Source organism: Durio zibethinus, chromosome 1, assembly GCF_047325235.1.
Source record: "Durio zibethinus cultivar Kanyao isolate XHJ-2024 chromosome 1, ASM4732523v1, whole genome shotgun sequence".
In the NCBI taxonomy this organism is placed as follows: domain Eukaryota; kingdom Viridiplantae; phylum Streptophyta; class Magnoliopsida; order Malvales; family Malvaceae; genus Durio; species Durio zibethinus.
In genome coordinates this window covers 35535837-35549183 of record NC_143162.1, presented here as the reverse complement: position 1 = coordinate 35549183, position 13347 = coordinate 35535837, and the positions used below count along the sequence as shown (strand labels likewise).

At 33.9% G+C, this 13347-nt stretch overlaps 1 protein-coding gene across 1 annotated transcript; it reads left to right on the top strand.

Moving 5' to 3' along the window:
* The first annotated feature begins 680 nt into the window (after window positions 1-680).
* Window positions 681-5135, top strand: LOC111312582 (DCL-like protein). The gene is made up of 3 exons (XM_022912976.2): window positions 681-1299; window positions 2768-2882; window positions 4732-5135. Exons 1-3 carry the CDS (start codon window positions 992-994, stop codon window positions 4900-4902), a joined length of 594 nt encoding a protein of 197 aa, XP_022768711.2. The 5' UTR covers window positions 681-991; the 3' UTR covers window positions 4903-5135.
* The last annotated feature ends 8212 nt before the right edge of the window (window positions 5136-13347 follow it).

Below are 13347 nucleotides of genomic sequence, written 5' to 3'. Positions count from 1 at the left end.
ATTTAAAAAAATTTGTTTATATAAGTTAAGTAGTATATAGATATATTTGTATATTATATGTTATTTTATTAAAAAAATATTATAATAATTTATTTTTTTCATTATTAATCCAAATAATGATTATTAATTTTATTTTTTATTAATTTTAATTGTTCAAAAAATAGATATATGTATAATTAAAAAAATTATTAATATTTATCCTAACAGATAATTTTATATAGGATATATTGATATGAATATAGATACCTCATAGGTTCGTGAATGTCTCGGTGGCACTCCCTCTTACACTATTTCCATTATTCAATTATTCATTGACAACCATGCCCAATATATATATATATATATATATATATTTATGATATTATTCTTGCAAAACAAGTAAGCTATTTTATTTATGTTTTATGTTTGGAGCGAGAAATTTTTTTTTCACTCGTAAGAATAAATAAAAAGGTCAATGGGATTTTAATTTAGTGATAAGGAAAATTTTTTTTCTTATATTTACATTTAAAGACGTCACGATTCTTTAAAAGAAATAAAATTTAATGATACTAAAATCTAATTTTAAAATTGAAAGTTTCAAATTTAAAATAAATTCAAAAGACAAATAAAACATTTAATATGAGTCCTTTTCATGTATTTATATTCGTTCAAGTACACTTTTTTTTTTTTTTATCAATTATTTGAAATTCAAAATTTGAAGTAGACTTTCTATTCTACCCAATTAGGAAGGGACCATGATCAAGCAAAAGCGGATCCATGGCCCAGCCCAACAACAACTAAAGGCCAAACTCTGTTAAATATTTTTCAAACCCGTGAAAATTCAAGACTACTTTCTTCCGCTCCTTAAAAATGAACTCACTGTTAAGTCGGTCCCCTCTGGCCCACATCCTACAAACGGCGCCGCTTCGACTTGATCCCTTCCAAAAAAAACAAAGAGGAGAAAAGTGAGCGGTACGGTGATCCTCAGTTCCTCAGCCACATTTCTTCACTCATGGCCGCTCCTCTGCTTCTTAAAGGCATCCCGCTGCTCCGGCTTCGGCTGCCACGGTACAACCGTCTCACCGTCGGAATCATATCTGCTCTGCGTCGTCCTTGGTGCGTCGCCGCGGACTCGGCTGGGCAAGAAGAGGAGGCATCCTCTGTGGAGAAGAGTAGTGCGGTGCTGAGCGTGAGGGACCCACCGAAATATCATAGGTGGGATGATCCTGATTACAGGAAATGGAAGGATAAGGAGGAAGAGATTCTTCGAGACATCGAGCCTATCATTTCGCTAGCTAAAGAGATTCTTCACTCTGATAGGTCAGTCTCTTAACCCTATTCCTTTTAAGTGCTATTTCTTTAGGCTCCATTTTCATGTAATATTTTTGTTAATTAGATTATACGTTTGAATATTTAATAATATCATTTCATTTATGCACAGAACATTTATGTTTGAAGTAGTAAAAGCAACTTGAATTTCTGAAATCCTAAAGTGGAGTGCAGGGCCTTATCCATGTTAGTATTAACTTCAAATTTCTAACAAATGTCAGATTATGCGATTTTCGGATTCTCTGACTCTTAGATCATGATAATTCAAATTTGTTAGTTATGTTGTTTTTATGATGAGACAAATTGTTGATTTAGTTCATTTTTACTGACTAGTAGTTTCCAATGTTGAGTTCTGGCATTGTTCAAAGGCTTGTAAGCTAGGATTGCATCAATAACTCGTGAAGATAATGTATTGAGCTTTGAGTTTAAAGGTTTTTGTTAGTATGGAATTTTGAAATTCCAAGTCCTTTGCTGATAGGAGAGGAATGAAAACTCGCATTTATCCTTTTGCATGATCAGGCTTGGCATGGTTTGGCTTTTCATTTACTGTAAGAACTTGTTTAATCTTGTGTGATAAGATCTTCTAATGCGTTCAAAATATTGCTTTTTATCGTCACTTACTTCACTGAAAGTTCTACTTCCTGATCATAATTAAAAGGATTTGTTTTAGAAGGAATATGGAGTCTACTGGTGTTAATAAAAGAGCACTTTAATGTTGCCTCTTCATCTTGCATGTCCCTTCAAAACCCTGCCACTAAATTCCCATTAATATCCCCCATTATCTTCTCTTATCAAGGGCAGAAGAACATGAAAGTAGAATGGGAACATGGTATTGGTTGGCTATACAGGCAATGTATTCAATTTTATACTTATGAATTTCCATCATTGTTAATGGATTTTGTATATATTAAATACAAAATTAGAAATAGGGGATACATGGAGTTCCTCTTTTACCCAAATTAGTAATAGAGAGAAAGAATAACATAAAAGAAACAAAAGAATTCTCTGTCTGGTTGTCTTATGAATTTTCTAGAACTAATTAGTTAGATTGGAGCTGCAGATATTTTCACATCTTGTGACAAATTGGGAAACCAAGTAAATATGCAACATTAGAACTCTCTAACTGTGTGTCAAGTTAAAACTTCAATGTGTTTGCTGACTCTTACGAAAGGAAAATGCTGTAATCTATGTTAACCATGTTCTGACATTCTTATGAAAAATATTCCCCAGAACATTGAGCTAACTAATTTTTTTAAAAATGACGAATGAAATTAAGTTTTGATTATACACCTGTGATTTATGCCACTGATAGAAAATCAATCTAACAGATAAATTTGAGATACTTTTTGGATGTAGCAGCTAATAAGTTGAGTCAATCAGTCTTTGCAGTGCAACAATGTTAATTTTAGTCAACTTTGTCATTATGATTCTTCTTTCTATTTATTTTTCCCAATGTTAGGTATATGGATGGGGAACGTTTAACTGTTGCAGATGAGGAAACTGTGGTAGAGAAGCTTCTTCGTCATCATCCACATTCTGAAGATAAAATTGGATGTGGACTTGATTCTATTATGGTGAGTTTTTGTTGGCATTATCTTTTCAGTGTTTTGGTTTAGTTGCTGCATGATCAAACATGTGTTATTGGTAAACTTCACAGTATTTCCATAGTCTGTCTGCTTTGTAGGCAAATTTAGAGGCTGCATATTTAGAAAAGAGTGAAGTTGATTGTTTCGTGTGTCTCGCTGTCAGAAATATTCTCCTACCTGCATTTGCTATGAATTTACCTGTATGACTAAATCTTTTGCAAATATTAGCCGTTTTTTCTGTTCCTTGCGGTCAACTGTTGTTTTCTACTTTGAGGCTCATTGATTCATTAATTATATTGTTTGTTTCACTTAAATATTTTTTTGTGTATAGTTGGTGCAACATCTGACAAATTGGGTGACATATGTGGAGAAATTGACTTTTCATGTTATGCATTTGTTTCTACCATGTTTTGGGCCTGAGTTTCATTTGCTATGAATTCATTATGTTTTACCCCTTGCTTCCTACTGACATGATCTCCAGTTCCTTTAACTTGTGTTTGAAAAACATGTCTTTTTGGCCGCCTTGCTCAGGTGAGTGGTGAATACATGCATCATGTATTATTTACATACTTTTGCATGCATGGCAGCTTAGAATTCTTACCATTTGGTTTGTGACTGCTTACTACATAAATCAAGCCCAAGCTAGAAGTCTAATAGTGTTTTTTTTTTTTTTACTTTTTGGTTGTCCACAACAGTGGCATCAATTTGTGAAGAGTTTAAGGATGGTTGTTGAAATATTTGTTTATGTCTGGATGATCATAGACCTTAAGGATCCTGAGAAGGGCTTCTTGTTACAATGTTACATGCTAAGTAGAATGAAATTTACCTGACAATATCAGGAAAAGGTATATTTCTTCTTAATAAATGTTAGAGCTAAAACTAAAGAAATAGCGTCTTGAAAAGCATGCACATGTACCAAGAAGCATATACAATGGTGGTTTTCTTTATTGTTCTTCCATGTCAGAGAAGCTTCCCAGCATTCTTGAGGCAAATGCTTGGTTTTGGGATGTGAAATTATTTCACAATTAACGCTCTGCTTTGCACCATTTCTAGCTGGTTAATTGCCTTACATGCTTCTATGTCTCTAATTTTACCTAGAGATGCAATTTCAGATTAGTGAAATTTTTTTTCTCTCTATTTCTAATTATAACTTACAGATATGGTCTGGGCTAATCTAGGTAGCATTTTGAGTGGCTTTAGCATACAAGGTAGGTTGCTCTTGTCACACTCACTTATCTAAGAAATACCCATTTGAGTAACACCATACAAATTAGGTTGCTCAAACTTTTCCTGCACTTAGAAATTTGACTAAAACCCCAAATCTTTTCAGCTTGAATGGGTGCCCTTTGGTCTCGGTTGAATCAGCAGCCTTTTGTGCTTGTATTTTTTTCTTAACACTTTATATTAGTTACTTTAGTCTGATTCTTTATCTCAATATTTAGAATTTGCTCATCTAAATTTTCTTTTACAATATTTTCTTTTCTTTATTCTTGTGTGTTAAAGTCTTCCTGCAGATGCATGTATGTCTATGTTGCATTTGTACGCGATTGTTGGCACATAGATCAACAGATGGAACCTTTTGACCGATGCCATTGTTTCCTCTATAGTTCTGAAATAGAATCTGCTTTTTTCTTTCTTTTAATCTGCCTGCTAATTTTGCTTGTCTTGCTAAAGAAAGTGAATGCGGTTTTATTGTTCAGTAGCTATTGTGGTTGGATGTGACTGAGTTAGCACAGTGTTGCCTTGCTTATACAGATCATTAACATGTTCAATGGATGTCTTTGGCATAAATTTGTATTGGCTTTTTAATTAATAATGTGCTTAATCTCCTTTGAAGGTTGATCGACATCCTCTATTTAGACACTCCAGGTGTCTCTTTGTTGTTAGAACTGATGGTGGATGGATAGATTTCTCATACCAAAAGTGTCTCCGAGCATACATTCGAGACAAGTACCCATCCCATGCAGAACGATTTATTAGAGAGCGTTTTAAGCGTGTTAGTGGCTAAAATGTGAAAACTTAATGTTAATGTTAGTGTTCAACTACGATTTTGGTGTCACTGGAGACGTTTAAATATTTCTTTCGGGTAGAGAGATTGTCATTTTGTGTCAGTGACCTATATATTGCCTTGATTTATAATTGTCAATGTTGTAGATGATTCTGGACTGGCGCTTCATGTTTGCTGAAAATGAGGACAAAGAAAATGGTTGAATTGAACCTCACATTGTTGACTTGCATCTATCTCCTTTGTTGTTGGCTTTATGTATGTTTTTTTATGTTTGAGGAACAAGCTTTTTTTCAGATCCTTAGACCGGGGCTTTCATATAAAGTTAGTAGGATCTTCAAAGCACTTTATTGTGGGTCCCGAACTTGTCACCAGAGCTTTTTACATAACAGAATCGTTTAATTTCTCTCCAAGAACTTTCTGGTATCTTGAATGTTAAACACCTAGAGTACATGTTAGAAGAAAAGAAGTGTGAACATGCATGAGAATCACACACTTCTACCCACTTGTAGCTGATATTCAGAATGCCATAATAGCATTCAACATGCATCATTGATCATGGCCTGATCAGATAATTGCTTCAGTATTCCTGCAAGTTTTTACGCTGCTAAGAACACATCAATGAGTTACCCAATTCATAATTTGGAGGTTGAAGAATGATGAATTTGTTTTTTGTTTTTAATAATATGATCTAGCGCTTCTTTTCTCTGATGGTCGCATCAGATGGTAACAAAGGTATTCAGTGCTCAACACATTTGGCATACAAGAAGAGATAGTTGAAATCACCACCACGTCACTGTTACTGAATAATTGATCGACTGTGTGATGGACCACTGAGTGCAATTGGCCTTAACCAAGGTGGTCTTCCGACTTCCCACTATGTAATAGTAGTGATTTAGAAGTTTGATCTTCTTACCAGTGATGACGGCAAAAAGACTAAGCTTTCTTTAGTGGTTGGAGGCCTGAAACTGGACCTGAACTAGTCAAAGCAGTCTAGCTCAGGTGGTCCGCTTGTCCAGTTGGTGTATTTGGTCCAAAGGGTAGATAACACCATTGCCCAACTCTGAATATTTGTCTGCTTGAATGTGGGCCGTTTATATGACGGGCAGACATGATTTTTTTTTTTTATCTTCATTAGGTGTTTCGAGTGGTCAAATCACGCACTTTTGAAACAAAATATAAAATCCCTATAGTCCAGTATAGCACGCCTTACTGCTTTTGAAGGAGCTTAGGTTTTTATATAGATAAAATATATTACTAGTATTTATTCAATAGTCTCAAGTCTCGAGCTGTTTTTCGATTTGATACTATTTTTCTCAACCAATAATGGTTTTGTAGATGAGTGTTGGAAGGGAATGACAACCTGACATCCACCATCTCTTTCAACCGGAACTGGATCCCAATCAGTTATTGTTTCTCGAATCGGCCTATAAACTGGGCTGCTTTGCTTTCTCTGCCCAACAAAACTGGCAGATTCATTATTGGACGAAGACTTATTCAGCGAAATTTATTTATTACCATCCTTAATCTGCAACGCATTCCCATTGGTCCCTTAACCCATCAAGCTATTGATGTTTTGGACTTTCAAAGCCCGTGAGAGTAAATGAGATTGGTCCGAATTACTTTTCTGTCTTTTTCAGTTTTGTTACTTCAGAACATTGTTTGCTGCTGGATTTGTAATGTCGATTGATAAATGCAAGTGGCATGATCAAAGCAAATACTACTCTGAAAAGTTCTTTTTTGGAATTCGTTTGGTTGATTGTAATGACTAGTAGTAGGTGGTGGATGGCTGACTGGCAAGAACGTTTGTTCTCATCAATATGAATTAATACTAAAATAATGTTTAAGTGAAGTGATGATCAAAGGGAATTCAGATCATGGGTAATGGAGCTCAACTATTGTAACTAAACAAACGTTTCCACCTCTTTGGACTTGGTGTTGGGATTTACCGTCAATAATGAAAAGCTTGTGCGAGCTATGCCGTGAATCATGATTAAGGGACAAGCATGATGATTAGACTCAGACTACATTGTGGCCTGTTATGGACCCCAGCGAACTGGGAGGTCCACTACACAGCTGGATGGAGAAAATCCATGTGGACCCTTGCTCCCCATTATGGTGGTTTCATGGTACAGATGGGAGCACAATAATTTGCTGAACACTCAAGGAAGATGATCAAAAGATCTTCTGCTAAACAGCCGTGAATTTTGTGATCCCTCAGCCTGCTCCAATCAGCCGATTGAGTCTATTGATGCATAGGTTTAAGGGTGCAAGCTAATGGGTTCATGAGTCCCAATAAAGGGTAGGCTTTGCTTTCCGTTGTGTTGGATTTGAAATGGAGGAAAAAAAGAGCCATACTTTCTGATTCTGAACTTTGGTGTGGGCTTGTCTGACTATAATCACGCTGGTGAAAATGAAACAATTAAGATTGAACCATCTGTTTGGTTTTTGGGAAACCTGAGAGAAAATACTAGGAAAAAAAAAAAGACAAGAAAAATACAAATTCGAGATGATCATGTAAAAGGAAAAGAGAAAAGGAGATTGCTGCAAATACAACATTAATATTACCACTTCTACATAACATAAAAGTGGTGACTGGTGACTATTAGCTGTAATACCATTTGCTCAGTTTCATGGTTTCAGTTTTAAGGGTACTTTTTTGTGGGTTACCTGTAGACAAACACAACCAACACTATATCTATTCCATTGTTTCCCATCTTCCATTGATTTCTCTCGTACTCTCACCTGTTTGCACTAACCCACCCACCCCTTTTTCAATTTTTTTTCCTTGAGGTCCTCTTAATAGCTCCATTTCTTGGGGATCGAGCCCGTAAAGAGGGAAAGGAATTAGCAGGAGTAAAAGAAATGCAAAGAAAGACTGCAACGTGTCACGGTTGATACCCCTACACGCGTCTCCAAGTTAAACAACAAAACCTGCCGCAATGGATTCGGTTTTCCACATTATTATAAGAGAATTAGAAAGAGGCATTTTCATTGCATGGCTGAATGAAAGTGAAGAAATTTTTGAGAAAATCTTGAATGACAAACGCAACAGGGTCTCACTCTCAACCTTTAGAACACCACTTTTCGTACCAAAAAGCAGGAATTGAGTTGTCCCGCTAGAGAGAAGTAAATTACATGGGGGACCCTTTTTTTATTTCCATTTCCATTTCTTTTATATGATCCTTAAGATTTTTGTTTGAGTCTCCAACAAAAAAAAAAAGAAATGCAAAAGAAATAATTAAATAAATAGGACATTGGCATTGAATTCCTGCTCCAAAAGAAGTGTGCTAGGACTAGATTAGAGTCCAGAGGCATGCCATGCCTTTTGTTGCTTTTCGGTGAGACTCTTCTACCAAGTTTGTAGAAGGATGGGATTCATATGTAGCATAAAACAGAACATAAAGTGCGTTGAAATTTTTGGAAAGTGAATGTGACAACTCGTTGTTCCTTTAGATTTTATGTGTTTTGTTTTGCCCTCTGATTGTTTGTTTTTCTCTACTCCACACCCATTTTACTGGAGACCATGAAAAAAAAAATGGAAAAAGGAACGAATTTTAAATTGGAAAAACTTACATGGAACAAAGAGCAATATGGGTTGTATCTAACTTTAACAGCAGGGTAACAAAAGCTGGTAATATTGTCTCTCACCAGAATTTCATTGGTATTTTGAGCTAACAGAGGGAAAAACAGTCAAATGGATAAAAAAGTAACCAATCAAACTGGCACATTCCAATCCAAGTAGAAACTTGGTTGGCATAGTTAGTAATGTTGACAGTTTTTCCATGCCATTTTCTTATCTTGGTTTAAAATGATGATATTAAGTCAAAACTACATTCAGATTCAACATCGGAAATGTGGAAATTAAAATGTATTTGTATCCATCAGCCTGCAACTACTTGTTTGATTTGAAAGATGTTCGCATTTTGTAGAATGGCAACTGTTGACCTACCGTAATAATCGTCTAAACTATGTATTAGCCGAACTTTTTTTTTTAATTTAAGAATAAGATTGAATATTGTTTTTTAACAAAAAAATCATTTATCGATCAATTTCCCTCCAATTATATCAGATAACAAAACAAATCAAGGAAAAAGCATCTATCATTTTTTTATTATTTTATTGACATCAATCATGCTGTCCACCATTATCATGATACAGTAATTGAATCTTATGGCTTTCTCCCACGATTTTTCCCTGTATAGCAATTTTCTCTTTATATTCAATGCTATGGTGGCCGTATTTATAGCCCAAAAGGAACAGCTATGGAGATGTATTGGGTAAAAACATGAAAGGAAACAAAGTTCATAGATCAAAATTCAGAAGCTAGTAGAATTCTAGCATCTATTTTAACCAAACAGGTAACAGACGCCGGCTGCATTGTTAATGATGAAACAATGATTTATGCCTTGTTATAGTACTATCTCACTTAGTAGTATTATTTTATTACTGAAAACTAGGGTGAAAATTTTGTGTTAAATTAAAATTAAGATATGTAAGGATGAAGAAAGGAAGTGAGTAAGGAGTGGGGAATAGGGAAGGCAAAAACACTCGAATCTGTCATGAATTCGTCGGGTTTTGATTTGATCCGATAGTTTAGGATCAGTTTTTTTTTTTTTGAAAATCGGGCATCGGTTCGAGTAGGGTAAAAAATTTTCGGGATCGGGTCGAGGTCGGGTTTTAGGCAAACCTGACCTTACCCGATCCGATATATATAAAAAAATTTATTTTTTTATTATTTTTTTAATTTTATATTTAATTATATGTATTTAATATTATATTTATATTTAAAATAATATTTAATTAATTTCAGGTCGGATCGGGTCGGATTTGATTTTATATAATGTCGGGTCAGGTCGGGTTCATGTATTAAAAATAAAAAAATTATCTGGTCGATACAGGTTCAGGTATTATATATTTAAATTTGGGTCGGGTTCGGGGCCAGCAAAAATCCGTCCCGTCCCGACCCGTTGCCATCACTAGTGGGGAAAGTGTAAAAATCATTACCAGTGGATCTGTGGAATGGAACCTGGAACCCGCTTTGAACCTTCGGATATGGGAATTTTTTGATAGAATTTTTATCCTCTCCAGTTGTCAATTTTATGAATTTTTTTCTGCAGCACAAAATAGTGTGACAACCTTTTTTCAGATTCCTTTCTCTTCCCCATAGATATAAAAAAAATGAAGAAAGAAGAAGAATGGTACAACAAAGTAAGTAGAAAAAGAAAATTTACTACTCTTGGATCCTGATTAATAATATCCCTTGTGGATGTTCTAAGTTAATTCCAACTTGTATCAAGATCTCTTGTGTATGTGTTGCACTTGAAGTAATAATCACAATAATATAGAAATAATAGATAACAATCAATAATATAAAAACACAGGAAAAATAAAACACATTAAAATTTATGTGAAAAATCCTTCAGTGTAGAGGAAAAAAAATCATGAACTATCAGAAAAATCTTCACTATCAAATAATAGGTATACAAAGTTCTTCTCTAGCTAAAATTATAGCTAAACAACAACTAGAAAAAATAATTGGAGAAATCTCACTAAATAAGTGACTCAATAAATACATCATGAATTTGTTACTAAAGAGCTTTAAATCCGATCTTTACCGTTCAGAATGTAGAACTCTGAATCATAAACCTTCTGATAAGGTTCCAACTCAATCAAACCACGGATCGACTTCCATTCAACTAACTTTCCCCTTTTCTTTTTCTCTTTACTTTTTTTTGGCTTTTCTTCTTTTTCTACTTGATTTTCGACTCACCCTTAAAATAACCCCACCTCTTTTTTATTAAGTAGCTAGAGCTCTGTGTAAAATGAAAACTTAAGGCCCATGGCCTTTACTTGGTCCAAAACTACTTACATGAGGTTGGACCTCATTTTCTTAACAATCTCTCCCTCCAACCACATTAGGAGGAGATTCATCACGATAGCAATTTCATTTGGAACTTACCTTGGCCAGAGAACTCATTTCGGTCAAGTTACTGCAGAGCTCAAGCTTTTTCCTGAGAAGTATCTTAGTCAACATATCTACTACATTCTTATCAGTATGGACTTTCTTCAACAGCATTTGATGTTCTTTAATCGCTGAACGTATCAATGATATCTAACATCAATGTGCTTTGTTCTAGCATGGTACATGGCATTCTTACTCAAATCTAAAGCACTCAGCTATCACAAGATACCACATATTTTTTTTATTCAACCCCAATTCAAAAAGAAAACATTTCATCCAAAGTATTTTTTTACATGCTTCGATTGCTGCAATATACTCAGTATCTGTAGTTGACAAAGCAACACGCTTCTGTAACTTAGATTGCCAAGATATAGCTTCTCTTACAAAAGTGAACAAATACCTTGAAGTAGATTTCCTACCATCAAGATCGTCTGTCATGTCAGCATCAGTAAATCCTTCTAGAACTGGTTGTGAAACTCCATAAGTCAAGCATATTTTTGAGGTACCCCTCAAATATCTAAAAATTCATTTCACTGCTTCCTAGTGAACCTTCTCCGGATTAGAAAAAAATCTACTCACTACATCAACTACATGAGCAATATCAGGCCTTGTACAAACCTTAAGATATATTAAAGAATCGACTGTAGAAGAATAAAGAATACTAGACATAGTTAGTTGCTCCTCCTTAGACACTGAACAAGATTTTTTACTTAAATAAAAATGGTTGGTAAGTGGACTGCTAACTGATTTAGCATGTTGCATGTTGAATTTATCAAGCACTCGTTCAACATATTTTTTCTGTGACAACCACAGCTTTTCAGCTTTTCTATCCCGGATAATGTCTATAGTAAGAATCTGCTTTGCTGGACCTAAATCTTTCATATCAAAGGACTTAGATAATTGTTATTTCAACCTGTAAACCATACTAGCATCTTGTCCTATAATCAACATATCATCAACATATAATAATAGAATAATGAAGTTACCATTAGAAAATTATTTAACATACACACAAGAATCCACTGTTGTTCTTGTAATACCTCAGCCCAAATAATAATTGGGCTAGACTAATACTAAAGCTCATCAGTTTATTAAGACATTATTTAGTAAAAAAAAATGGCTGAAGTATTAGATGAAAAAAAACATAACTATCATGAAACAAAAAGAAAATAGAGTTCTTCTTCTTTATCTTTCTTAAGGTTAGAGAATATAAAAAATCAAGTTACAGATTCACAATCAGAGGCTACAATCAAGTTAATCCCTTAAAGGTGAGTATATGCCCTCTTTTTATTTAAGAAGAAATATCAAGTTGACTGCTATTATTTGGAGTTGAAGTTTTGAGAGAAAAATCAAGAAAAATCATGAAATCTTTCATTAATCTTGATGATCTATTTGGGTAAATTATTGGACTTTGTTTATTTCATGTTCTTAAGATTTATTGGTGATTATTGAATGGAGTTTGAAGGCTAAAAGTAAGGATTTGAGTTTTTAAAGATTGAAAGAGAAATTCTATTTTTGAATGAGATGTTGTGATCTGTAATAATGAATTAAAATAGAATTTTGTATTAATGGATAGGTTATTGCTATGATTATTATATATCATTGGAAAGCATGTTGAATCTAGTTTCTAATGAAACAAACGAAAATCAAATTCGAGTTTTCTATAAAGAGTTTTCTAATTTTAACTTAAGGATATGCAGGTTGTAAGACAACAGCATCAGGGTTGAATTATGAAATTCTTCTTAATTTGTATACAAGGATTTATAGATTAAGCCATATATGTTTGGAAAACTTATTGATTCTACTTTCCAATGAAAGAAGCGGAATTGAATTTGGAGTTTTCTGTGAATAAATATATAATTTTTATTAGAAGGTATACAGGCTGTTTGGCAGCAGTATAAGAGGTGGATTTAAAAAATGGTTATAATTAATCTATAAGGAATTACGATGTGTGCTATATATGGTTAGAAAGCTTATCAAGTCTAGTTTCTAACGCATTAAAGAGATCATAATTCTGATTTGGATATGTTGAGATATGACTGTTTTAATGAAAAGAGGTCAGGCTGTGAGTATTAATTAGTTAAGTTAACCGTTGTGTAACTTAGTTGATTTTTGTATAAATGGTCTCAAAAAAGGGTTGATTAAATTTTGATCTGTTGAAATGATCTTGGATAGGCCATTAATTATTTTGAGGTAAAAACTAAGTGGTGGAATCGAAAAGAGGTAAGTAGAATCTCACATACTTTACCTATTTTTGAATCTATGTATATATATATGTTTCTAAATGAATAAATATTTTATTTCTTTATTTTCGATATATGAAAATAAGATCAAGCATATGATTATTTTATGTTTTTTCTATGTAAATGATGGATCATGCTTATGAATGAAATGAGAAAATTATTTATGTTTAAAGAATGATTTTGTGATAGCTACGTTTTTATATCCATGGGAAGTGGGATCATCGACACCAAAACTAGTTC